General features: G+C 37.3%; 4 protein-coding genes across 9 annotated transcripts; 3 read left to right on the top strand and 1 right to left on the bottom strand.

Moving 5' to 3' along the window:
* The first annotated feature begins 121 nt into the window (after window positions 1-121).
* LOC131770423 (uncharacterized) lies at window positions 122-2,811 on the top strand. Its single transcript, XM_066162409.1, has one exon. It carries the CDS (start codon window positions 456-458, stop codon window positions 1,803-1,805), a length of 1,350 nt encoding a protein of 449 aa, XP_066018506.1. The 5' UTR covers window positions 122-455; the 3' UTR covers window positions 1,806-2,811.
* A 1,735-nt stretch (window positions 2,812-4,546) lies between these two features.
* On the top strand, window positions 4,547-10,331 carry LOC136278996 (uncharacterized). 2 transcript variants are annotated; one of them, XR_010716667.1, is made up of 3 exons: window positions 4,547-4,628; window positions 5,172-5,301; window positions 7,699-7,837. XR_010716667.1 is itself a non-coding variant. In XM_066162329.1 (3 exons), the coding sequence occupies exons 2-3, from the start codon at window positions 5,204-5,206 to the stop codon at window positions 9,321-9,323; spliced, it is 1,683 nt and encodes a 560-aa protein (XP_066018426.1). In that variant the 5' UTR covers window positions 4,547-4,628; window positions 5,172-5,203; the 3' UTR covers window positions 9,324-10,331. The 2 variants fall into 2 exon arrangements, 1 of the variants encoding a protein (XP_066018426.1); XM_066162329.1 differs by having other exon boundaries at window positions 7,739-10,331.
* Window positions 10,332-12,063: 1,732 nt separating this feature from the next.
* LOC131771025 (uncharacterized) lies at window positions 12,064-24,321 on the top strand. 4 transcript variants are annotated; one of them, XR_010716634.1, is made up of 3 exons: window positions 12,064-12,145; window positions 12,691-12,809; window positions 21,046-21,167. XR_010716634.1 is itself a non-coding variant. In XM_066162201.1 (2 exons), the coding sequence occupies exon 2, from the start codon at window positions 21,619-21,621 to the stop codon at window positions 22,600-22,602; it is 984 nt and encodes a 327-aa protein (XP_066018298.1). In that variant the 5' UTR covers window positions 20,891-20,912; window positions 21,046-21,618; the 3' UTR covers window positions 22,603-24,321. The 4 variants fall into 4 exon arrangements, 1 of the variants encoding a protein (XP_066018298.1); XR_010716633.1 differs by lacking the exon at window positions 21,046-21,167 and adding an exon at window positions 14,674-14,807; XR_010716635.1 differs by lacking the exons at window positions 12,064-12,145; window positions 12,691-12,809 and adding exons at window positions 16,892-17,943; window positions 18,414-18,543 and having other exon boundaries at window positions 21,046-21,184.
* On the bottom strand, window positions 15,621-17,865 carry LOC131775462 (adrenocorticotropic hormone receptor-like). 2 transcript variants are annotated; one of them, XM_066162203.1, is made up of 2 exons: window positions 17,834-17,865; window positions 15,621-16,893 (listed from the first exon to the last, which is right to left on the bottom strand). In XM_066162203.1, the coding sequence occupies exons 1-2, from the start codon at window positions 17,848-17,850 to the stop codon at window positions 15,849-15,851; spliced, it is 1,062 nt and encodes a 353-aa protein (XP_066018300.1). In that variant the 5' UTR covers window positions 17,851-17,865; the 3' UTR covers window positions 15,621-15,848. The 2 variants fall into 2 exon arrangements, with proteins under 2 accessions (XP_066018300.1, XP_066018299.1); XM_066162202.1 differs by lacking the exon at window positions 17,834-17,865 and adding an exon at window positions 16,965-17,016.
* Window positions 24,322-27,326: the final 3,005 nt, after the last annotated feature.

The following is a 27,326-nucleotide window of genomic DNA, read 5'->3' as shown; positions in this document are numbered from 1 at the left end:
CTAGAATTATTTTTCTTCACACGGTCTGGAACTCGAGAAGAAATACGTTTTCTTGTTCAGACACATTGAATATCGCCTTTTGAAGGTCAGCGGTGAACGTCACAACTACTCTTTCCTCGAACGTGAAGCCACCTTCAATATTCTTCAGCCGTTTAAAGATGTCGAGAAAGTGGAAAGTGATTGGAAGCTTTGTGTGATTTGCAGTTTTTCTGTTTGGTTTGGCCCCTTTCACCTATTTGGTTCCATTACAGGACGATAAATATAACGATCATACGTTACCTCAAATAAGTTTATCGTTCTCAAACAGTCCGGACGTGGTTTGTCCTTTAACAGACGTTCAGACGACATATCCGCGCTACAATCTTAAAGCCCCTTCACTGTTATCTTTTTTGAGGGCATCAACAGCAGAGGGAAACCAGGATCTCACTTTCAGTGGCTTGGTAGTAGTTTCAAAAATGGCCAATGTTTGTCACCCGTTAGTTGATGTAGGGCAGGCAAGAGTTCAAGTCAACAAAATTGCGCTCATCACGATGAAGAAGGAATGTTCGTTGTGCGAGCTGGCAGCTAAAGCGCAGCACGCTGGATACTCCATGGTGATATTTCATTTCTCACCATGGCTGACCAAGAGAAATTGTAGCGTAAAAACTGCGGCTAAGCTGTTGATCCCTGTTGTTTATGGCGACAATTGTCAAAATAGTTCGTATACCGTATACGACTTGGATACTTTATTTTCAACCGTAGACCAAACAGATATCCATGTAAGAGTTTCATTTATGTCATATAATCTGAAAAAGATGGCAATGCATTTGAAGAATCTACATTTTTGGTTTCTTTTGGGTCCAATTATCACTATGGTATGGCTCCGACGAAAGAAGATACTCTGTCGCGTGACAACAGCGCGACAAATCGACGAGGAGTCTGGTGACGAGGAAATAGTTGAGGTGGGTCGTGGACACTCTATCCAACGAGATCTTATCTTTACGTATCACGCTCAGACTAGTTCAATCCCAGTGCGTGTGGCGAGGATATTTGGAAGAAGTATTCGCTGCCTCGCAATTGGTTTTGGTTATGTGATTCTTACTCTAGCAGCGCTCCCTGTAGGTATCTCAAGTGGAGGATTGTCTTTTTTCCGATTTGATGAACAAGAAAGATTTCGGCAAAAAACTTTCTGGGACGTTCTTCTACCAGAAAAAACGATTAACCATACCGTAGGAAATAATTTAACCTATACCGAGACCTTCGCGACAAGCGCTTCGATAGTAGCATTTGTCAATTCGTGGTGGTCAGTTGTACGAGTATTTTGTTTTTTTATGTACAGTGCGTTTGCCTGTAAGAGAACCTGGACCGTTTCGACGAACCCTTCAAAGTTGATTCGGAGCGATTGGTTTTCATCCAACATGTATTTACTCGTTTTGTGCTTCGTTGTACCATACTGTTCTCTCAACCAGACTCCATTATTTGACATTTTTTATATTGACAAGTTTTTATATTTTATGCTTTACAATGTAACTTGCACAGTTTGTAATTTTCTTTTTATAATCATCCTCAACAAACACAAAGTTGTCACAAGGTATGTGTTCTACATCAGTGTGTGTGTGATCTGTGCTTATGCTGAAAGTGACATAGTAGCTGTGTTTTACTTCATTCTCAATTCGCAAGGCTCCCTGAATAACTTAAAACTCACTGCCCTTCGCACTGTAGCACTGGGTCTCACTTTGACTCTGAGTTTTAGTTCTTCAATGCACATAATCCGCAAACTTATGAAGCCTCAGGAGTCTGTGTTTGAGGGACTGTCAGAGAGGTGAGTTCAATGTTTTTGGATTGGGTAAGCAGCATCTCTTGCCATCTTCCTTCGATATCAGTTTTTACACAATCTGCGAGACAAATATTAATGGGAGCTAAACGAAAAATTTCATAATAATCTGGAATTTGATTGGGTTTTCCATAAAATAGGACTTGGCCGTGTTTTAGAGTGGTGTTATGCCGCTTTTCTACAGCCTTGTGAAATAAAGAACTTTGACATTAGGGGTTTTAACAAAAACACAGCGGCTATAGAGCGGGAACGTCACTAAACAAAAGGTTTCATGAGTAGAACAGTAGTGCACGTGCGTTATAAATCTTTGTAAATTTCTTCACGTCCTTTGCAAAACAACAATGTGAAGTGACCAAACTTTGCCTTGAATTGTTAGCTTTTGACTATAAATCTTAATAATCTAGCAATGTGTCGTTTATTCTAAGTAATGATTAAATTACAATTTGTGGAAAATCATTAAGAGCTTAATAATTAGGCTATTTAAGTCAAACAATCTATCTTTGTTTATTTTGGTGTAACCAAAAGAAGCGTCGTTTAGTTTTCCTGAAATAAAAGACAAATGCCTCAGAAAATCTTTAAAGCTGCTTTGGAACCTTGTTCTTCATCAATAATCAAACATTTTGACTCAGTAATTTTTTTCCTAGCTATTAACAAGTTGATTAAGTTGAAAACATTATAGGAATATTGTGTGTTGGAATCGTTAGAAATGGTGCTTGGGACGAAACTGTGTCTTATAATAATTTTATTTTTCTTTATTTACATCATGATATATGTGTATGTTTTATATGATATCAATGCTCACCATCTAAATAACTGGTATAGGTAATTTTGGTAGGATATACATAGGATATGTAAACTTAGTATCATATGGTAGCTCTGTTTGGATTTTTCATCATTTCACCGAACTGTGAATTTGAAATCCGTGAAATCACACATTTACAAAGTTCGGCTTTCAGTCAAAAAATGTATCTTTGTTTATTTTGACGTAATTAAAAGTTGTGTGCTCCACTGTCTGTTCTGATACAATTTATTGCACTCCCACCCTTACTGAGTTTTGTTTATGTCTTCAGCTGACGTGAAACATCAAGTGCCAAAACATCTACCATTTCAAGTTTCCAGTCTTTGATATAATGGCTCTTGATTAGTTTCCATGAACTATTTTCTGCTGATATAATACCCCAAGAGTAGGCATAATTGCGGCTTTGAGGACATGTGACTAACAACCGAATAAAACCTTGTTATTAAAACTGACGTGCGAGTTAAAAAAGTTGAAAACATATTTCACGTGAGAGAAGGTGGAAAAAGGAATTCGAAAGAGAGAATTCGGGAGAACTACTTCAAAATGCTATCTGATAACAAACATCTCTTGAACACAATGTTGATATTTTCCAGTTGAACAGTCGTGTAGATAATAATAAAACATCGGACATGTCGGATAATCCAAATTTCAAGAGGCTGCTTTTATAACATACCGAACACAGAATCGTAGCCTTTAAATACTCAAGAGCCTTTGAATACTCAAAAGATACTTTACAGTTTTAATTTCAGCTTCAATACTAAGATTCTACTTAGAGTCAGATAATTAAAATAAAGTGTCACGCATTCTGTTAGCACAGAAAAGCAAGGAGCGGCTTTGTACACATGTCGAGAAATAGTTTTGTGACAGTTGGCTACTTCTGCTCTCCATGTTAACCACCTCTCAATATAGTTCGGCTGGATAACCAGCGATTTCTAGCTTTAATAAAGGAAGTATGTTTCTAGAGAAACTGTAGTGCTGGCGGTGGAAAGGTATAACAGGGTAATTTAGTATTATCTAATTTAGTATTATGAAGAGCTAACGCTCGAAACGTCCGCTTTTAAACTCTTTACAGTGGCCGATTTACGTTTTAAGCTCAGTTGATTTTACTAAATTACCCTGATTTCCATTTGTATTTACCTCGAGATGGTCCTCGAGACAGCATATCTCTGTTGCAGAGATGACTCTGGGGAACGAAGTGCTTATTCCATTCGTGTTCGTATTGCTTAGGAGCTAGTGTTTCTTCGATGGTCAGATCGAAAAAGGCTTGCCTTTGTCGATGATTCATATATCTTGAGAAGGCAGACCTAACTTAGCTTTCCGAAAGATTGAATGAACTGAGCAAAATGGGTTTGTACCTCAAGAGCCTGGACTTTACTATATCTCTGACAAAACTCTCGTCATTTTGAACGATGATATATTTCCAATGATAGCTACGGCTCTGGGAGCTTCGAAACTGATAAGATTCCACGGTCCGATTATGGATACAAGTATTTGAAAGGTAGGATTGAATTTGACTTTCGAATCATGTATGAAGCATTTCTATCTGACTGTTTTGTTCGGTCAAACAACCTAAATTGAGACAGTGTAGTTTATAAATATTTACGGTAAGAGGTCATTTATTTAAGAACTTAAAACACCGCAAGAATGTATAATTGATACTATCTTAAAGTTTCTTGTGTCTAAGAGTAGCAATTCGTCCTAAAGAATAGGGGATTTAAATATTTTGACTAGCCGCAGAGTACGGAACTTTAATTCTGAACGATTCTTGGCGACTACTTGAATAAAGATCTGTATAACTGACGTCACGCAGTCACGAACACCTTAGGTTGTCTGTGTAACGAAGGCTATTTTCAGTTGTGATTTGCGTGACGTTCAATACCCTTTTGTTATGTTTTGTGTGACATACCTTCGAATTGTCGGCATTATGTTTCATTCGGCCACGAGACGCGGGTTAGTTGCAAGCATAACCAGATCGAAGGATTGTCGAAATACAAGAATAATTTAACGGGGAAAGAGGTATGTCATCTTATTTATTCTTGTATTTATAAACCGAAACGCGTCTAATCAAAGGTAGTTTTGTTTCGCTTTAGATATTTGTGTTGTTTTGATTTATCTATATGCACGCCCCGCGTGTTCGAGTTCAGGACATTTCGATTAGCGTTTATTGTATGGTAGTGGGCTATTTTAATTTATTGTATTTCAGTTTTCACGAGCTTTCCAGTGATTAATAAACCAGTTGAGACTGATAGACGCTTGGAGGTTCTGTTAATATAAGACATTTCCCCGACGCGGCGTTGTTCAAGTTTGATTTGATTTATGTTAGCGTCTGCCCCATTACAGTCTGTCTGCGGCTCATTTCGCTTTTTTTTCAGACTTCACAAAGTAGTTGTTAATAAAAGGAAACACTCTAGTCTAGTCCGATGCATATTTTAAATGCTGACGTTCTCAGTTCGATCCTCTTTTCCTGATGCAAAACAAAACTAGCTAACATTATTAATACGGAAAAACTGTTCGTATGCTTACAATTCGCTTACATTAGCAGATTTTTTTTTTAAACAGGCAAAAGACAGATTGACCAACTTCCCGAGGAAATGTACCCCATGGCGCTGGCAAAAAACTCCTTGGATGATGCTGTTGATCTTGCGAGGACAACAAGAGCCATGAATATCAGCACAACATTAAAACATTGGTAAGAGACTGGTGATTGTTACCGCCGGATGGGAAGGGGGTTTAATTTACCAGATCCCCCCTTAAGGCTTTTTTGATATTCCTCACTGGCTGTTGAATGGCAGTTTATTTTCTTTAGTCCCCTTAATACTGTGTTTGCGACCACTGATTCCCTTTCCATTCCCTTTGCAAACATTGTCATTCCCCCCAGTAATACTCCTCTCCTCCCCTAGGCGATAGAGGGGTGGGGGGGGGGAGGAGTGGGGGTTACTGGTCCCTTAGGAGTAAACTTACTATTCCCAAAAACCTGGGAATGTCAGCCAGGATAACAAGCGCTCTATTACAGTACTGCAGAGTAGGAAAAAAATCCTGGTCATGGAAGCTTACTTGTGGGAGCCTCATGTGTTGTTAGTTGTTTCTTTATTGGCACCATTTAAGGTCGAAGACTAAAGTTACAATGTTATGTATCTGACACAGACAAGCCAGGTGCACCCTTTGAAATCCATTCAATCTCTCTCAACTATTGAGCTGAATTCTGAAAAATAAAGATTCATTCCTGATCTTCATATACCGTCCATAATACAACTGATGGGTAACAATCAGAATCCTCTCTTTCCCCTGTTTCTGCACAAGTTATGAGAATACATAGTACTGCAATAACTTGTTTTGATAGCCTAAATCGTCTTCCTTTCACAAAGTAGTTGTTAATAAAAGGAAACACTGTAGTCTAATAACTTTAACACCCCTTAGTTACAGAGAAACACTTCTAGTTTCACATTCAGATAATTAAGACTTGATATTCCAACTTAACCTTGAACAGTGAAGAGGTGATATCTTGATATTGGGAGTGAAAGGGTTAATGCAATCAAAGTGTTCACATAATATAACTTCACCTCTTACCTTCTTTGTATGCAAATCTTAAAACTGTCTATATTAATCCATGAAACTTATTTACATTGACTTAAAACTTTAAAAAGTACTACACTGTATTATATTTTACTTTTAAACTAAGGTGCTTTGCGTAGGTAAGAGTAAACTTAACCCTTTAACTCCAAAGATCTGATTGTTAATTCTCCCCTCTAGCTGCTACACATTTCTTTGTAAATTGGTTATCAGAATTTGGTGTTAAATCAAGATAACAACTTAATGTATTGATATTATGGGGAGAAGTTACATGTGAAGCACTTCTGAGAGTTAAATGGTTAATGTAAAAATATCACAATGTGAGGGAATTAAATTTATAAGTATTTTAAAAGGAACATATGATATCCCTCTCCAGGATTTTAATACAAATAATATTAGAGAATAAATAGGGAATTGAATTTTTCATTTGTTAGAAATACTTGTGTAAAATACTCCTTTTTCACTTGTATTGTTTTCCTGTTTCCTAATGATGCACCTGCCATCTTTTAACCTTTTACATCTGTACATTGGTGTTCATATTGTTCACACTGTTCTCTGTATATTTCCTATGGTAATGACAAGGAGAATTTGTGTGGCAATCAGAAGCTTCTTGAATTGGTGATCAGTTTTGTTATTTTCATCATCTTTATTTGTTGAAGTTGATACTGTGAGAAGAAATTAGATGCTAGTCACTCTAAGGTGTCAAAGGATTAAACATGAATATTAGCAATTACGTAAACTGCAATAAACGAATTAATATGCAGGCAGCAGACAAAACCTGTCACAACAAAAAGTTAACAAATTACAATTAATAACATCTTTTAATTAAAATTTGTTTTACCCTTAAAATACCTTGTTACCTAAAACTAAAAATTAAAATACATTCATGAATTGGTTGTTTCCTTGCCTTGAATGGAGGATATGGATACTGATGTTAGGGTGTAAAGGACTCTGATAGACTCTAATTAATGGTTGTTAAGTTGTAATCTTGCTTATGATCTTGTGTACGTCATTTCCTCGGTACTATTATCCTCAAGAAGCATAATTTTGTCGCAGGGTATGTGTTTTACATTGTTTCAGGCAGCACTTTATAAGCCTCATTCTGACTCTGAGTTTAGATTACAGCAGTTGAAGTATTGTTTTTGTAAAGAGCATTTAAAGCACTGATTACTATAGAAGAGATAGCCACAGTAGAACAAGACTTGTTTGACAAAGAAAACTCGATAAAATAGGTGTTGAAAATTTGATCTGACTCCGTTCACATTTGATACTAAATGAAGAAACTATACTTGAAATGTTGATAAATGTTCAAGTACTTGTCTGTTGTGCCTTATTATTTTCGGTCAGCGGTATAATGATATACCTCCGCTGTGCATTCTTCTACAAGGGCAGGTTTTGAATGATTTCGCTTTTGCGTTGATAGTCAGCATGTTTGCAAAATGCTTGGTTATTGGCGGTTCTTTTTTCTTCATCCTGCTGATCCTTACCTTTGCGTATTTTTTGTTCTCTTTTCAAGATTCCGCTCTCATTTTGTGCAATTCATACTACTCTTATAGCAGAACGACTTTGTCGTTCGCAAGCATCCCGGAAGTGGTTTGCGATCTCTCTACGCCAGGGTATGCAAATGATTCCAGATATGATCATCGTCCTTCGCTGGAATCGTTTCTGCAAGAATCGAAAACTGATGCGGACCAAGATCTTCGTTTGAGTGGCTTAGCAGTGGTTTCCAGACTGGCCAATGCAAGTCAACCTCTAGTTGATGTAAGCAAGTCAAGAATACATGTCGACAAAATCGCTCTCGTCACGCTTAAGGACGATACAGCGTTTTCGTGCGGAGATCTAGCACTTAATGCACAGAACGCTGGATACTCTGTGGTCCTATTTTGGCCCTATTTTGGCGGATATTGTGAATCAGATGAAGATGTAACAAAACCTCATACGCAAGAAGAGATATTGATTCCCTTTGTGTTTGTTAAGTATTGTGACAATCAAACCACTTCAGACTCTTACAACACTGTTAATTACGATCATTTACTCAAGGCTGTACACAAAACAGCTGTAGATTTTATTATGACTGATGAACATGGGTCTGATGAGCTCGGCAACATGGCAGAATACCTAAAGATACTTTATTACTGGTTCCTTTTGGGTCCAATTATCACGCTCGAATGGCTCAGACGAAAGAAGAAACTCTGTTGTGTGACGATATCACAACAAGTCCATGAGGAATCTGCAGCTGGCAACGAGGAAAATGCGCGGTTAGTCCCAAGAGTTGACGAGGATCAGGAACAGAACGTACAAGACATCACCGGTGGGGAAATTGAAAGTGAATCTCAACTTCTAATCACTACAGCAGACACAGACACTGATATAACAATATTTGACCTCATGGGCAGAATTATAGTTCGTGTGACAAGGATATTTGGAATCCGTTACCTCGCAGTTTGTCTTGGTTACGTGCTTCTCACTCTGGCAGCGCTCCCTGTAGGTATATCAAGTGGGGGATGGTCTTTTTTCCGATTTGATGAACAAGAAAGAAATAAGCAAAAAAACTTTTGGGACTCTATTCTACCCGACAACAGCACTGAATTCTCTCCAGGAATAGCACCTCGGGTTTCATGTATTCTCATTTTATGGTGGTCAGCTGTTCAAATCTTTTGTTTTTTCATTTATAGTAAGTTTAATTGTGCGAGTACTTGGACCGTTTTGACAAACGTTTCAAAGTTGATTCGAAGTGACTGGTTTTCGTCCAACATGTATTTGTTCGTGTTATGCGCAATTGTGCCATACTGTTCTGTCGGACCTATTTCTCCGCAGTTTCTCTATTTTACGGTTTACAATATGATGTGCACAGTTTCCAATTTTCTTTTTATTATCATTCTCAACAAACACAAAGTTGTCACAAGGTATGTGTTCTACATCAGTGTGTGTATGATCTGTGCTTATGTTGAAAGTGACATAGTAGCTGTGTTTTACTTCATTCTTAATTCTCAAGGCTCCCTGAATAACTTAAAACTCACTGCCCTTCGCACTGTAGCACTGGGCCTCACTTTGACTCTGAGTTTTAGTTCTTCAATGCACATAATCCGCAAACTTATGAAGCCTCAGGAGTCTGTGTTTGAGGGACTGTCAGAGAGGTGAGTTCAATGTTTTTGGATTGGGTAAGCAGCATCTCTTGTCATCTTCCTTCGATATCAGTTTTTACACAATCTGCGTGACAAATATTAATGGGAGCTAAACGAAAAATTTCATAATAATCTGGAATTTAATTGGGTTTTCCATAAAATAGGACTTGGCCGTGTTTTAGAGTGGTGTTATGCCGCTTTTCTACAGCCTTGTGAAATAAAGAACTTTGACATTAGGGGGTTTAACAAAAACACAGCGGCTATAGAGCGGGAACGTCACTAAACAAAAGGTTTCATGAGTAGAACAGTCGTGCACGTGCGTTATAAATCTTTGTAAATTTCTTCGCGTCCTTTGCAAAACAACAATGTGAAGTGACCAAACTTTGCCTTGAATTGTTAGCTTTTGACTATAAATCTTAATAATCTAGCAATGTGTCGTTTATTCTAAGTAATGATTAAATTACAATTTGTGGAAAATCATTAAGAGCTTAATAATTAGGCTATTTAAGTCAAACAATCTATCTTTGTTTATTCTGGTGTAACCAAAAGAAGTGTCGTTTAGTTTTCCTGAAATAAAAGACAAATGCCTCAGAAAATCTTTAAAGCTGGTTTGGAACCTTGTTCTTCATCAATAATCAAACATTTTGACTCAGTAATTTTTTCCTAGCAATTAACAAGTTGATTAAGTTGAAAACATTATAGGAATATTGTGTGTTGGAATCGTTAGAAATGGTGCTTGGGACGAAACTGTGTCTTATAATAATTTTATTTTTCTTTATTTACATCATGATATATGTGTATGTTTTATATGATATCAATGCTCACCATCTAAATAACTGGTATAGGTAATTTTGGTAGGATATACATGGGATATGTAAACTTAGTATCATATCGTAGCTCTGTTTGGATTTTTCATCATTTCACCGAACTGTGAATTTGAAAACCGTGAAATCACACATTTAAAAAGTTCGGCTTTCAGTCAAAAAATGTATCTTTGTTTATTTTGACGTAATTAAAAGTTGTGTGCTCCACTGTCTGTTCTGATAAAATTTATTGCACTCCCACCCTTACTGAGTTTTGTTTATGTCTTCAGCTGACGTGAAACATTAAGTGCCAAAACATCTACCATTTCAAGTTTCCAGTCTTTGATATAATGGCTCTTGATTAGTTTCCATGAACTATTTTCTGCTGATATAATACCCCAAGAGTAGGCATAATTGCGGCTTTGAGGACATGTGACTAACAAAAGAATAAAACCTTGTTATTAAAACTGACGTGCGAGTTAAAAAAGTTGAAAACATGTTTCACGTGAGAGAAGGTGGAAAAAGGAATTCGAAAGAGAGAATTCGGGAGAACTACTTCAAAATGCTATCTGATAACAAACATCTCTTGAACACAATGTTGATATTTTCCAGTTGAACAGTCGTGTAGATAATAATAAAACATCGGACATGTCGGATAATCCAAATTTCAAGAGGCTGCTTTTATAATATACCGAACACAGAATCGTAGCCTTTAAATACTCAAGAGCCTTTGAATACTCAAAAGATACTTTACAGTTTTAATTTCAGCTTCAATACTAAGATTCTACTTAGAGTCAGATAATTGAAATAAAGTGTCACGCATTCTGTTAGCAGAGAAAAGCAAGGAGCGGCTTTGTACACATGTCGAGAAATAGTTTTGTGACAGTTGGCTGCTTCTGCTCTCCATGTTAACCACCTCTCAATATAGTTCGGTTGGATAACCAGCGATTTCTAGCTTTAATAAAGGAAGTATGTTTCTAGAGAAACTGTAGTGCTGGCGGTGGAAAGGTATAACAGGGTAATTTAGTATTATCTAATTTAGTTTTATGAAGAGCTAACGCTCGAAACGTCCGCTTTTAAACTCTTTACAGTGGCCGATTTACGTTATCAGCTCAGTTGATTTTACTAAATTACCCTGATTTCCATTTGTATTTACCTCGAGATGGTCCTCGAGACAGCATATGTCTGTTGCAGAGATGACTCTGGGGAACAAAGTGCTTATTCCATTCGTGTTCGTATTGCTTAGGAGCTAGTGTTTCTTCGATGGTCAGATCGAAAAAGGCTTGCCTTTGTCGATGATTCATATATCTTGAGAAGGCAGACCTAACTTAGCTTTCCGAAAGATTGAATGAACTGAGCAAAATGGGTTTGTACCTCAAGAGCCTGGACTTTACTATATCTCTGACAAAACTCTCGTCATTTTGAACGATGATATATTTCCAATGATAGGTACGGCTCTGGGAGCTTCGAAACTGATAAGATTCCACGGTCCGATTATGGATACAAGTATTTGAAAGGTAGGATTGAATTTAACTTTCGAATCATGTATGAAGCGTTTCTATCTGACTGTTTTGTTCAGTCAAACAACCTAAATTGAGACAGTGTAGTTTATAAATATTTACGGTAAGAGGTCATTTATTTAAGAACTTAAAACACCGCAAGAATGTATAATTGATACTATCTTAAAGTTTCTTGTGTCTAAGAGTAGCAATTCGTCCTAAAGAATAGGGGATTTAAATATTTTGACTAGCCGCAGAGTACGGAACTTTAATTCTGAACGATTCTTGGCCACTACTTGAATAAAGATCTGTATAACTGACGTCACGCAGTCACGAACACCTTAGGTTGTCTGTGTACCGAAGGCTATTTTCAGTTGTGATTTGCGTGACGTTTAATACCCTTTTGTTATGTTTTGTGTGACATACCTTCGAATTGTCGGCATTATGTTTCATTCGGCCACGAGACGCGGGTTAGTTGCAAGCATAACCAGATCGAAGGATTGTCGAAATACAAGAATAATTTAACGGGGAAAGAGGTATGTCATCTTATTTATTCTTGTATTTATAAACCGAAACGCGTCTAATCAAAGGTAGTTTTGTTTCGCTTTAGATATTTGTGTTGTTTTGATTTATCTATATGCACGCCCCGCGTGTTCGAGTTCAGGACATTTCGATTAGCGTTTCTTGTATGGTAATGGCCTATTTTAATTTATTGTATTTCAGTTTTCACGAGCTTTCCAGTGATTAATAAACCAGTTGAGACTGATAGACGCTTGGAGGTTCTGTCAAAATAAGACATTTCCCCGACGCGGCGTTGTTCAAGTTTGATTTGATTTATGTTAGCGTCCGCCCCATTACAGTCTGTCTGCGGCTCATTTCGCTTTTTTTTCAGACTTCACAAAGTAGTTGTTAATAAAAGGAAACACTCTAGTCTAGTCCGATGCATATTTTAAATGCTGACGTTCTCAGTTCGATCCTCTTTTCCTGATGCAAATCAAAATTAGCTAACATTATTAGTACAGAAAAACTGTTCGTATGCTTACAATTTGCTTACATTGGCAGATTTTTTTTTAAAACACAGATTGACCAACTTCCCGAGGAAATGTACTCTATGGCGCTGGCAAAAAACTCCTTGGATGATGCTGTTGATCTTGCGAGGACAACAAGAGCCATGAATATCAGCACAACATTAAAGCATTGGTAAGGGACTGATGGTTATTACCGCCGGATGGGAAGGGGGTTAATTTACCAGATCCCCCCATAAGGCTTCTTTGATATTCCTCACTGGCTGTTAAATGGCAGTTTATTTTCTTTAGTCCCCTTAATACTGTGTTTGCGACCACTGATTCCCTTTCCGTTCCCTTTGCAAACATTGTGATTCCCCCCAGTTATACTCCTCTCCTCCCCCATGCAATAGAGGGGTGGGGGGGGGGAGGTGGGGGTTACTGGTCCCTTAGGAGTACACTTACTATTCCCAAAAACCTGGGGATGTCAGCCGGGATAACAAGCACTCTATTACAGTACTGCAGAGTAGGAAAAAAATCCTGGTCATGGAAGCTTACTTGTGGGAGCCTCATGTGTGTTCAGTTGTTTCTTTATTGGCACCATTTAAGGTTTAAGACTAAAGTTACAATGTTATGTATCTGACACAGACAAACCAGGTGCACCCTTTGAAATCCATTCAGCCTCTCTCAACTATTGAGCTGAATTCTGAAAAATAAAGATTCATTCCTGATCTTCTGTACCATCCATAATACAACTGATGGGTAACAATCAGAATCCACTCTTTCCCCTGTTTCTGCACAAGTTATGAGAATACATAGTACTGCGATAACTCGTTTTGATAGCCTAAATCGTCTTCCTTTCACAAAGTAGTTGTTAATAAAAGGAAACACTGTAGTCTAATAACTTGAACACCCCTTAGTTACAGAGAAACACTTCTAGTTTCACATTCAGATAATTAAGACTTGATATTCCAACTTAACCTTGAACAGTGAAGAGGTGATAGTTTGATATTGGGAATGAAAGGGTTAATGCAATCAAAGTGTTCACATAATATAACAGTCACCTCTTTCCTTCTTTGTATGCAAATCTCAAAACTGGCTGTATTAATCCATGAAACTTATTTACATTGACTTAAAACTTTAAAAAGTACTACACTGTATTTATATTTGGTTTTTACTTTTAAACTAAAGTGCTTTGCGTAGCTAAGAGTAAACTTAACCCTTTAACTCCTAAGATCTGACTGTTAATTCTCCCCTCTGGCTGCTACACATTTCCTTGTGAATTGATTATCAGAATTTGGTGTTTGATCAAGATAACAACTTAATGTATTGATATTATGGGGAGAAGTTACATGTGAAGCACTTCTGAGAGTTAAATGGTTAATGTAGAAATATCACAATGTGAGGGAATTTAATTTACAAGTATTTTAAAAGGAATATATGATATCATTCTCAAGGATTTAAGAACAACAAATTATATTAGGGAATTAGTAGGGCAAAACTGAAATTATTGATTTTTGAAGTTTTTTTTATGTCTTAGAAATGCTAGTGTAAAATACTCCTTTTTCCCTTGTGTTCTGTTCCTGTTTCCTAATGATGCACCTGCCATCCTTAAACCTTTTACATTGGTATTCATATTATCCAAACTTTTCTCTTTATATTTCCTATGGTAATGACAAGGAGAATTTGTGTGGCAATCAGAAGCTTCCTAAGTCGTTTCCTTCATTTCATCTTCTTTATTTGTTGAAGTTGATACTGTAAGGAGAAATTAGATGCTAGTCACTCTTAGGTGTCAAAGGATTAAACATGAGTATTGACAATTACATAAACTGTAGTCAATAGAATTAACAAACCAGTGTGCAGACAACAGACAAAACCTGTCACAACACAAAGTTAACACATGTACAGTTAAATACATCTTTCGCTTAAAATTTGTTTCACCCCTAAAATGCCTTCTTACCTAAAACCTCTAGTTAAAATACAATAATTGGTTGTTTCCTTCCCCTGTACCATTCCTCTCCCTGGATTTAATGCTTGAAGTTTTTGAATGAATCCAACAGTTCAGACAACATCACCAAACTCCAAGCAGGAAAAAATAAGGCAAGGAAATCAAGATTAAGGACATTAAAGAGGAATGGTCTCAATAAAAACCGTGTCTCTCAGGTTGTTAACTCTCCAAGCCTCAAGAGGGACCATCTGTTGATTTGTTAGGGTGTAAAGGGTCAATAGACTCTAATTAATGGTTGCTAATTTATCATCTTGCTAATGATTTCGAGAAGGCAATTTCTCGGTACTGTTATCCTCAACAAGCATAATTTTGTCGCAGAGTATGTGTTTTACGTTGTTTTAAGGCAGCACTCTATAAGCCTCATTCTAACTCTGAGTTTAGATTATAGCAGTTGAACGAAATTGTGTGCGTGCCCCTTTATATTACGAGAAATCTTGGCAGTTCCGGAATTTTTTGTTGCTCAATGACATCTGTGTCACAGAATTATTCGCCCTTGCTAAGCGATTATTTCCCGAGTTAGCACCCAACACTTGTGTCCAAATACAGACGGCGAATAAATAGTGGGTTACAAATTAAACATTGGGTTAAACATTAATCGCATCTTTTTTTCAACTTGATCATTTCAAATCTGTTGACTTGACCTACTCAAATCACTAAAGCGGTTGATAAGTATCGGCCGCATTCGGAAATACTGAGGGTCTCGAAAAATTCCCTTTCTGTCGATCCCTAAAGAAAAGACTCAAAATTTCAATTTCTATACATATTTGTAACCAGTTCAATCAATAATAAAAACACAGGATAAACGTTTACACTGATTTACCAAGATTTCTGTAATGATCACCCCGAATATCAGTTTCGCACTTATTATGGTTTCGTAACGTCTTTCGTTTGCATTTAACATCAAGCCAGTCAAGTTATCATCTTCTGACCCGTGAAGTGTGAGGTAAAAGGTTACCACAATAGCCTAAAACAGTTTCCAATCTTCATCTTTCTCAGAGGTAGAATATCGACACGAACCATATTTACTTGCTCTGGTTTCTGTGATTGTTTCTACAGTTGGGGTTTTAGTACAACTGACACATTAACTAGAGCACAAGAACGGATTGCTAGTTTATTGCTGTTACATGTTGGCTTTAATTTATATCAGTCTGCAGTGATTCTTAGTTCTCCGATTTAGTGCAAGTCATAAGTGTCTGGTTATATAATTCTAGATGAAAGAAGTAATGATCAGGCCATGGTTACCATTTCAGTGGCTTCATTTCCAATTTGCTGCCTAGCACGAGTCAACACTAGTTTCAGAGACTTCCTGTAGTATGGCAGTCTCCAAGCGTAAACGAATGCGTCAGAAGCTACCTTAATAAATAACATTTCGTCTGCAATTGTAATGGCAGCGGAGAGACGAAGCGTGTCTTGTGGTGTCTCCAGTTCTGTGTAAAACCAGAAATTAAGTGTAATGATATGAGCAAGTGTGCAAGCTATTAGTATTGCTGATAGAAGCAAAGTTGCCACCGTAAGTTGTCTCAAGCCTTCATCGTCTTCATTTTGGCGAGATTCTTTGGCAAATCGGCGAAGTGACCTCAGAAGTATAGCAGAACCAACGAAAAGCAGGATTGTTATGACTGTGGCATGGAAATGGAGATTTATCTGAAGGAGGCTTCTTCGGGAGACTCCGATGAATTGCAGAAGAGTGAAACCTGTGAAGTACAGCGTCGAGATACCAACAAATACAAGGATCCTGCGCGTTGTAATGGCCGAGCGGTAACGTTGTGGGTGAGTTATGGCAAGGAACTGTGTCCAAATGAGAGCGAGAACGAGCAAGAATGACAAGTTGAGGCCTACGGTGGAAATAGAACTTCCAGTTCTTAGCAGGCTTTCGTATGATCGGCCTGGATACAGTGACCATTTCAAATAACTTGCCAGGCGGTAAGCAACGAAGAGAGGCTCGATAACAAGACCGGTTGTGAAATCAACACAGCCTAAAGCGATGATGAGATACGAAGCTGGTGTACGGAAACATTTGAGAGGATCTTTGTAAATAGTCAGTAATAACAGGAGGTTACTAATGACTGTCATCGGCGACAGAATCACCAGGGAGATCCCTGTGGCGAGCTGGGTGAACAGATAAAACCTTACATCGATCGAAGGAGAATTTGATGTTGTGCTGATATTCATGGCTCTTGATGTCTTCACAGGATCAACACTGAGCGTCTTCCAAGGAAATCTTTTAAGCTGACGCCTGCATAAGCTGCATTTCTTTGGTATGTTGGTCGATCTGTCGAGTTTTAAAACAATTGTGCTCTTTTTAACTCGCAAATTGTAAGCTTACGTAAAGAACTTCTGTACCTGTAATGTGAGCTATTTTTGAATTGCATCGGGAAAAGCAGATGGACCGGAAGACGGCAGAACTTAAAATATGCATCGAAAAAGCGATATGAACCGCAGACAGACAACATAAAGTGTTCGTGACTGCGTGACGTCAATTATTTGAATCTTTCCATACTCTGAGGGCAGAGTTTATTTTGCTCTAACACAAAAAGATAATTAGATATTCTTGAGGTGTTTTATTTTAATCTAATGAATACGATTGCAAATGAATAAATCGCAGTGCAATAGATCAGAAGACGGCAGCATTTAAAATATGCATCGGAAAAGCGAAATGAACCGCAGACACACAAAATTAAGTGTTAATGACTGCGTGACGTCAGTTATATAGATCTTTATTCGATCGTTCTTGAATAAGATTCCGTATTTTTAGGGCAGCGGATACAATTATTTAAAAGATAGGATCGAATTTAACTTTCAAATCATTATAAAGCTTTTTCATCTGTTTTGTTCGTGACTGACCTGTAAGCTAGCTTTATACAGCTATATGTATGTTTGTATGTAAACAACCTAAATTGAGACAGTGTAGTTTATAAATATTTTAAGAGGTCATTTATTTAAGTACTTAAACCACCGCAAGAATATGTCATGTCAAAATCTTTATGTCTAAGAGTAGCATCTCGTCCTAAAGAATAGGGGATGTAAATATTTTGACCGGCCGCGGAGTACGGAACATTAACTTTGAACGATTCCCGGGCGATTGAATGAAGACCTGTATAACTGACGTCACGCAGTCACGAACACCTTAGGTTGTCTGTGTAACGAAGGCCATTTTTATTTGTTATTTGCGTGACGTTCAATACCCTTTTGTTTTGTTTTGTGTGACATACCTTCGAATTGTCGGCATTATGTTTCATTCGGCCACGAGACAGGTGTTAGTCGCAAGCATAACCAGATCGAAGGATTATCTAAATTGTAGAATAATAGAACAGGGGAAGAGGTATGTCATCCTATTTATTCTTGTATTTATAAACCGAAACGCGTCTAATCAAAGGTAGTTTTGTTTCGCTTTAGATATTTGTGTTGTTTTGATTTATCTATGTGCACGCCCCGCGTGTTCGAGTTCAGGACATTTCGATTAGCGTTTATTGTATGGTAATGGGCTATTTTAATTTATTGTATTTCAGTTTTCACGAGCTTTCCAGTGATTAATAAACCAGTTGAGACTGATAGACGCTTGGAGGTTCCGTTAATATAAGACATTTCCCCGACGCGGCGTTGTTCAAGTTTGATTTGATTTATGCCAGCGTCAGCCCCATTACAGTCTGTCTGCGACTCATTTCGCTTTTCCGATGCATATTGTTCGATCCTCTTTTCCTGATGCAAATCAAAACTAACTAACATTATAAATACGGAAAACAGTTTGTATACTTACAATTTGCTAACAAGAGCAGATTTTTCTCAAAACAGGCAAAAGACAGATCGACCTACTTCCCAAGGAAATGTACTCTGTGGCGCCAGCAAAAAACTCCGTGGATGATGCTGTTGATCCTGCGAAGAGAACAAGAGCCATGAATATCAGCACAACATTAAAACATTGGTAAGGGACTGGTGATTATTACTGCCGGATGGGAAGGGGGTTAAATTTACCTGATTCCCCCATAAGGCTTTGTGACACTCCTCGCTGGCTGTTAAATGGCAGTGTATTTTCTTTAGTCCCCTTTATACTGTGTTTGCAACCACTGATCCCCTTTCCGTACCCATTGCAAACATTATGATCCTCCCAATAATACTCCTCTCCTCCCCCAGGTGATAGAGGGGTGGAGGTTCCTGGTCCCTAAAGGAGTACACTTACTACCGTATTCCCAAAAACCTGGGAATGTTAGCTGGAATAACAAGCACTCTATTACAGTACTGTGACTGTTCCCTGATGAAATGGTAACTGCAGAGTAGGAAAAAATCCTGCTCATGGAAGCTTACTTGTGGGAGTCTTATGTGTTGTCAGTGGTCAGGCACCATTTAAGGTCTAAGACTAAAGTTACAATGTTATGTATCTGACACAGACAAACCAGGTGCACCCTTTGAAATCCATTCAACCTCTCTCAACTATTGAGCTGAATTCTGAAAAATAAGACAGGAAATCAATTCCAATAGTTGTATTTTGTATCCTACATAAGATTCATTCTTGATCTTCATATACCATCTATGATACAACTGATTGGTAACAATCAGAATCCTCTCTTTCCCCTGTTTCTGCACAAGTTATGAGAATACATAGTACTACAATAACTTGTTTTAATAACCTAAATCATCTTCCTTTCACAAATCAGTCTTTAATAAAAGGAAACACTCTAGTCTAATAACTTTAACAACCCTTAGTTATAGAGACACACTTCTAGTTTCACATTCAGATAATCAAGACTCAATATTCTAACTTAACCTTGAACAGTGAAGAGGAAGTGATATTTTGATATTGGGAGTGAAAGGGTTAATGCAATCAAAGTGTTTAATTGAATAAGATAATCAAGACTCAATATTCCAACTTAACCTTGAACAGTGAAGAGGAAGTGATTTTTTTATATTGGGAGTGAAAGGGTTAAGGCAATCCAAGAATTTAATTAAATAAGTATTTTAAATGGAATATAAGGTATCCCTCTCCAAGATTTTAATACAAATAATATTAAAGAATAAATAGGGAAAAACTGAAATTATTGCTTTTCGAAGGTTTTCATGTGTTAGAAATGCTAGTGTAAAATACTCCTTTTTCACTTGTACTGTTTTCCTGTTTCCTAATGATGCACCTGCCATCCTTAAACCTTTTACATCTGTACATTGGTGTTCATATTCTTCACACTGTTCTCTGTATATTTCCTATGGTAATGACAAGGAGAATTTGTGTGGCAATCATAAACTTCTTGAATTGGTGATCATTTCCTTAATTTCCATGACCTTTATTTGTTGGAGTTGATATTGTAAGGAGAAATTAGATGCTAATCACTCTTAGGTGTCAAAGGATTAAACATAAGTTTTAGCAATTACATAAACTGCAATGAACAAATTAATATGCAGACAGCAGACAAAACCTGTCACAACACAAAGTTAACAAATTTACAATTAAAAACATCTTTTGATTAAAATTTGTTTCACCCTTAAAATGCCTTGTTACCTAAAACTTCCAGTTAAAATACACTAATTGGTTGTTTCCTTCTCCTGTACCATTTCCACTCCCGGAATTTGATGCTTGAAGTTTTGAATGAATCCCACAGTTCAGACAACATCACCAAACTTCAAGCAGGAAAAAATAAGGCAAGGAAATCAAGACTAAACACTTTAAAAACTAATTGTTTCAATGAAAACCGTGTCTCTTAGGTTGTTAACTCTCCAAACCTCAAGAGGGATCATCTTTGATTCCTCCTTATCATCATGAGGATAAAGGAAATGATTGCCAACCTAAGAAGTTTTGATTGTTAGATGAATTCTCCTTATCAATACCAAAGGAATGTAAAGAGAAGAGTATGGAGAGTATAGATACTGATGTTAGGGTGTAAAGGGTCAATGGACGCTAATTAATGGTTGTTAAGTTGTAATCTTGCTTATGATTTCGTGTACGCCATTTCCTCGGTACTATTATCCTCCACATGCATAATTTTGTCGCAGGGTATGTGTTTTACATTGTTTTAGGCAGCACTTAATAAGCCTCACTCCGACTCTGAGTGTAGAATACAGCAGCTAACGTATTGATTTTGTACAGAGTATTTGAAGCACTGATAACAGTGGAAGCGATATCCACAGTAGAACAATACTTTTTTGGACAAAGAAAACTCAATAAAATAGGAGTTGAAAATTTGATACTAAATGAAAAAGCTATACTTGAGATGTTGATAAATGTTCAAGAACTTGTCTGTTGTGCCTTATTATTTTCGGTCAGCGGTACAATGATGGTCCTACGCTGTGCATTCCTCTACAAGGGTAGGTTTTGACTAAGATCGCTTTTGCGTTGATAGCCAGCATGTCTGCAAAATTCTTGATTATTGGCAGCTCTTTTTTCCTCATCCTGCTGAACCTTGTCTCAGCTTATGTCTTGTTCTTTCTTCGACCTCAGCCTCCCGTTTCCTGCAATTCACACTTCCAATCTGGCAGAACAACTTTGTCGTTCGCAAGCGTTCCGAAAGTGGTTTGCCAACTCTCTCCGCCACCGTTTGCAAATGGAGATGATTATCGTCCTTCGCTGGAACCGTTTCTGCAAGAATCGAAAGCTGATGCGGACCAAGATCTTCGTTTGAGTGGCTTAGCAGTGGTTTCCAAACTGACCAATGTACGTCAACCTCTAGTTGATGTAAGCAAGTCAAGAATACACGTCGACAAAATCGCTCTCGTCACGGTTAAGAATCATACAGCGGCATTTTCGTGTGGAGATCTAGCACTTAATGCACAGAACGCTGGATACTCTGTGGTGACATATTTTGGCCACGGATATTGTGGACCAGATGGAAATGTATCAAAACCTCATACGCAAGAGGAGATATTGATTCCCATTGTGTTTGTTAGCCGATGTATCAATTGCACCAGTTCACACTCTTTCTCCTGGTTAAATAACTATGATTTTCTTACAGCTACAGACAAAACATTTGTAAATATCATAGAAACTCAACAAGGGTCTAATGAGCTCAGCAAGATGAACGAATACCGAGTCAGACTTTACTACTGGTTTCTTTTGGGTCCAATTATCACGCTCGAATGGCTCAGACGAAAGAAGAAACTCTGTTGTGTGACGATATCACATCAAGTCGATGAAGAATCTGCAGCAGGAAACGAGGAAAATGCGCGGCTAGTCCCAAGAGTTGACGAGGATCAGGAACAGAACATACAAGACATCACCGGCGAGGAAATTGAAAGTGAGTTACAACCTCTAATCAATACAATATACACAGACACTGATATAACAACATTTGACCACATGGGCAGAATTATAGTTTGTGTGACAAGGCTATTTGGAAGAAGCATCCGCTACCTCACAGTTGGTCTTGGTTACGTGCTGGTAGCACTCCCTGTAGGTATATCAAGTGGGGGATTATCTTTTTTCCGATTTGATAGTGGAGTATCTGTTTCTTTCTCAGGTATTCTCCCTTTATGGTGGCCATCAATTCAAATCTTTTGTTTTTTCATGTACAGTAGGTTTAATCGTGCGAGCGCTTGGACCGTTTTGACAAACGTTTCAAAGTTGATTCGAAGTCACTGGTTTTCATCCAACATGTATTTGCTCGTTTTGTGCTTCGTTGTACCGTATTGTTCTCTCAGCCAAAGGCTATTCTCTGACAGGTTTACGTTTAGCACGTTTTTATATTTAACGGTTTACAATGTAACGTGCACAGTTTGCAATTTTCTTTTTATTATCATCCTCAACAAACACAAAGTTGTCACAAGGTATGTGTTCTACATCAGTGTGTGTATGATCTGTGCTTATGTTGAAAGTGACATAGTAGCTGTGTTTTACTTCATTCTCAATTCGCAAGGCTCCCTGAATAACGTAAAACTCACTGCTCTTCGCACCGTAGCACTTGGCCTCACTTTGACTCTGAGTTTCAGTTCTTCAATGCACATAATCCGTAAAATTATGAAGCCACAGGAGTCTGTGTTTGAGGGACTGTCAGAGAGGTGAATTGTCACGTTTACCATCCTCCTTCAAGATCTGGTTTTAAAATTAAATGTGCGTCACAACCGAGGTGCAACAACTACGGGATTTGATAGTAAGCTAGTCAAAAGTTTGGGTCTAATTATCCAGAAAAATGAAATGTTTGGAAAAGCTTGTCATCAGGTAATACAGCCTTCTGGTAATACGACGGCTGATTTTGTAAATTTCTGTTTCTAATTTTAAGCTGTGTTCCATACTCAGTTTCGAAATAGTTTTGACAGTAAACAACAAATTAAATTACTCTAGAGTAGTACGAGATTCGTGGGTAAAATATAAGTTCATTTTTTAATTGCCGTTGTTCACGGCGTCGCCGTCGACGCTTCTTAAAATCTCTACTGTTTGAGAAGCTGTCTTCATGATGCAACTTAGGGATTTTTTAAATTTAGTAGTAGGTGACAGCACCTTTCAGATTCTTTATGATTTTACTGAAATGTGAAAATGATAATTGAGAAAAATAACACATTTATAAACTTATTGATGAGTAGGTTTCCCTAGGGGAAGATGCTCTATGTGAGACCAGTTGCAATGTGACATGTAACAACACAACATAAGTATTTCTCATATGTTAACTTTCGATGGAAATCTTAACAATGCACCGAAATATCACATTTTTTTAAAAGATTGACGTCATCAAATGATTATATCACAACATGGAAAACCAATACGTACTGATCGAGTCCTTTAGTTAAAACGTTTCCTGAAATAGAAATAGAACGTTGTTCTTCATCAATAATCAAAAATGTTGACTTTGTAGGTTTTTCCTATGAAGTTGAAAACATTATAGGAATATTGTGTGTTGGAATCGCTAGAAATGGTGCTTAAGACAAGACTGTGTCTCATAATAATTTTATTTTTCTTTATTCGCATCGTGATATTTTAAATTGTGTGAGTGTTTTATATGATAGCAATGCTTACCAACTTAATAACTGGTATAGGTAATTTTGGTGGAATTGACGTTGGATACGTAAACTTGGTATTATATAGTAGCCATGTTTGGGTTTTTCGTCATTTTACTGAATTGTGAATACGAAAACTGTGAAAATTACACATTTTTAAAGCTATACAGAAGTAGCTTTCATAGAAAATGCTGCAAGACCAGTCGCAGTGTGACAAAAGTATTCTATACAACAACCTTTTTCTTTCTCAGTTTGACTTTGAATTGTTAGCTTTTGATTTTAAGTCCTAATAATTTAGCGATATGTCATTTATTTCAAGTAATGATTACATTTCAACTTCAATATTGTGTGTTGGAATCGTTAGAAATGGTGTTTTTATATGATAGCAATGCTCACCATCTAAATAATTGGTATAGGTAATTTTGGTAGGATATTCATAGGATATGTAAACTTGGTATCATATGGTAGCCCTGTATGGATTTTTCATCATTTCACTCCATTTTGAATATGAAAACCGTGAAAATTACACATTACAAAGTTATGCAGAAGTAGCAAAATGCTGCCAAACCAGTCGAAATGTGACAGTAATATCCTATATAGTAACCTTTTTTCCTCAGTTTGACTTAGAATTGTTAGCTTTTGACTATAAGTCCATATAATTCAGCGAAATGTCATTTATATTTATGACTGATGTTAAGTAATTGTTTTATTACAATTAAGTGCTTACTGATTAGGCTCTTTCAGTCAAAAAATGTACCTTTGTTTATTTTGACGTAATTAAAAGGTGTGTGCTCCACTGTCTGTTCTGATACAATTTATTGCACTCCCACCCTTACTGAGTTTTGTTTATGTCTTCAGTCGACGTGAAACATAAAGTGCCAACCCATTTACCATTTCAAGTTTCCAGTCTTTGATATAATGGCACTTAATAAGTTTACACGAACTATTTTCTGCTGATATAATTCTGCAAGAGTAGGCGTAATTGTGGCTTTGAGGACATGTGACTAACAACCGAATAAAACTTTTTTATTAAAACTGACGTGCTAGTTAAAAAGGTTGAAAACATGTTTTGACTGAGAGAAGGTGGAAAAAGGAATTCGAAAGAGAGAATTCGGGAGAACTACTTCAAAATGCTCTCTGATAACAAACATCTCTTGAACACCATGTTGATATTTTCCAGTTGAGCAGTCGTGTAGATAATAATAAAACATCGGATGATCCAAATTTCAAGAGCTGTTTTTATAATACCGCACCCAGAATCGTAGCCTTTAAATACTCAAGGGCCTTTGAAGACTCAAAAAATATTTAACAGTTTTAATTCAGCTTCAATACTTATATTCTACTTAGAGTCAGATAATGGAAATAAAGTGTCACGCATTCTGTTAGCACAGAAAAGCAAGGAGCGACTTTGTACACATGTCGAGAAATTGTTTTGTGACAATTAGCTGCTTCTGCTCTCCATGTTAACCACCTCCCAATATAGTTGGAAAACCAGCGATTTCTAGTTGTAATATAGGAGGTATGCTCCTAAAGAAACTGTAGTGCTGAGTCGGTGGAAAGGTATAACAGGGTAATTTAGCATTATCTAATTTAGTATTAAATGTTGCTGAGTGCTGTTGCGGAGATGACTCTGGGGAACAAAGTACTTATTCCATTCGTGTTCGTATTGCTTAGGAGCTAGTGTTTTCTTGGATGGTCAGATCGAAAAAAGCTTGCCTTTATCGATGATTCATATCTTGAGAAGGCAGACTTAACTTAGCTTTCCGAAAGATCGAATGAACTGAGCAAAATGGGTTTGTACTTCAAGAGCCCACACTTAACTACATCTCTGGCAAAACTCTCGTCATTTTGAACAATGATATATTTTCAATGCCGCGTACGGTTCTGGGAGGTTCGAAACCGATAAGATTCCACGCTCTGATTATGGATACAAGTATTTGAAAGGTAGGATTGAATTTAACTTTCGAATCATGTATGAAGCATTTCTATCTGCTTTGTTCGGTCAAATGACCTAAATTGAGACAGTGTAGTTTATAAATATTTACGGTAAGAGGTCATTTATTTAAAAAACTTAAAAGATCGCAAGAATATATGATTGATAATATCTCAACGTTTCTTGCCAATACCTTTATGTCTAAGAGTAATATTTCGTCCTAAAGAATAGAGGATGTAAATATTTTGACTGGCCGCAGAGTACTGAATCTTAATTCTGAACGATTACTAGCGATCACTTGAGTAAAGATCTGTATAACTGACCTCACGCAGTCACGAACACTTTAGGTTGTCTGTCTGAGATTTATTTCGCTTTTCCGATGCATATTTTAAATGCTGACGAATCTTTTCCTGATGCAAATCAAAATTAGCTAGCTAACTAATTGGCTATTAATACGGGAGAACTGTCCGTATGCTTTCAATTTGCTACAAGAGCAGATTTTTTTCAAAACAAGGAAAAGACAGATTGACCAACTTCCCGAGAAAATGTACTCTATGTTGCTAGCAAAAAACTCCCTGGATGATGCTGTTGATCCTGCGAAGACAAAAGAGCCATGAATATCAGCACAACATTAAAACATTGGTAAGGGACCGGTGATTATTACCGCTGGATGAGGAGGGGGTTAAATCTACCAGATCCCCCCATAAGGCTTTTTCGGTTTTCCTCAGTGGCTGTTAAATGGCAGTTTATTTTCTACAGTCCCCTTTGACCACTGATCCCTTTTCCTTTCCCATTGCAAACATTGATAATAACCCCCGATAATACTCCCGATAATACTCCCGATAATACCCCCGATAATACCCCCGATAATACCCCCCGATAATACCCCCCGATAATACCCCCCGATAATACCCCCCGATAATACCCCCCAATAATACCCCCCGATAATACCCCTTCCCCCAGGAAATATAGAGGGGGGGGGGATTGGAGGTTATTGGTCCCTAAAGGAGTACACTTACTATTTTCAAAAACCTTAGGATGTCAGCCGGGATAACAAGCATTCTATTACAGTACTGTGACTGTTCCCTTATTAAATAGTAACTGCAGAGTAGGAAAAAAACTCCCGCTCATGGGAAGCTTACTTGAGGGAGTCTCATGTGTTGTCAGTTGTTTCTTTATTGGTACTATTAAAGGTTACAGACTAAAGTTACATTGTTATGTATCTGACACAGACAAATCAGGTGCACCCTTTGAAATCCATTCGACCTCCTTAACTAAAGAGCTGAATTCTGAAAAATAAAACAGGAAATCAATTCCAATAGCTGTATTTTGTATCCTACAAAAGATTTATTCCTGATCTGCATATACCGTCCATGATATATTTGATAGGTAACAATCAGAATCCTCTCTTTCCCCTGTTTCTGCACAAGTTATGAGAATACATGGTACTACGATAACTCGTTTTAATAACCTAAATGGTGTTTCTTTCACAAAGCAGTCGTTAAAAAAAGGAAACACTATAGTTTATAAACCCCTACCAGTAACTTTAACGCCTCTTAGCTACAGAGACACACTTCTAGTTTCACATTCAAATAATTCGGACTCGATATTCAAACTTCACCTCAAACAGTGAACAGGAAGTGATATTTTGATATTGGGAGTGAAAGGGTTAATACAATCAAAGTGTTCACATAATATAACTTCATCATTTTCCTCCTTAATTGGTATGTAAATCTCAGAACTGGCTATAATTGATGAAACTTATTTACATTGACTGAAAACTATAAAAACTACTACACTGAATTTATATTTGGGTTTTTTCTTTTAAACTAAGGTGTTTTGCGTAGCTAAGAGTAAACTTA

This window comes from Pocillopora verrucosa, chromosome 2 (genome assembly GCF_036669915.1).
Source record: "Pocillopora verrucosa isolate sample1 chromosome 2, ASM3666991v2, whole genome shotgun sequence".
In the NCBI taxonomy this organism is placed as follows: Eukaryota; Metazoa; Cnidaria; class Anthozoa; order Scleractinia; family Pocilloporidae; genus Pocillopora; species Pocillopora verrucosa.
The sequence above is the reverse complement of the archived record's forward strand: the minus strand, read 5'-3'. Positions and strand labels throughout refer to the sequence as shown.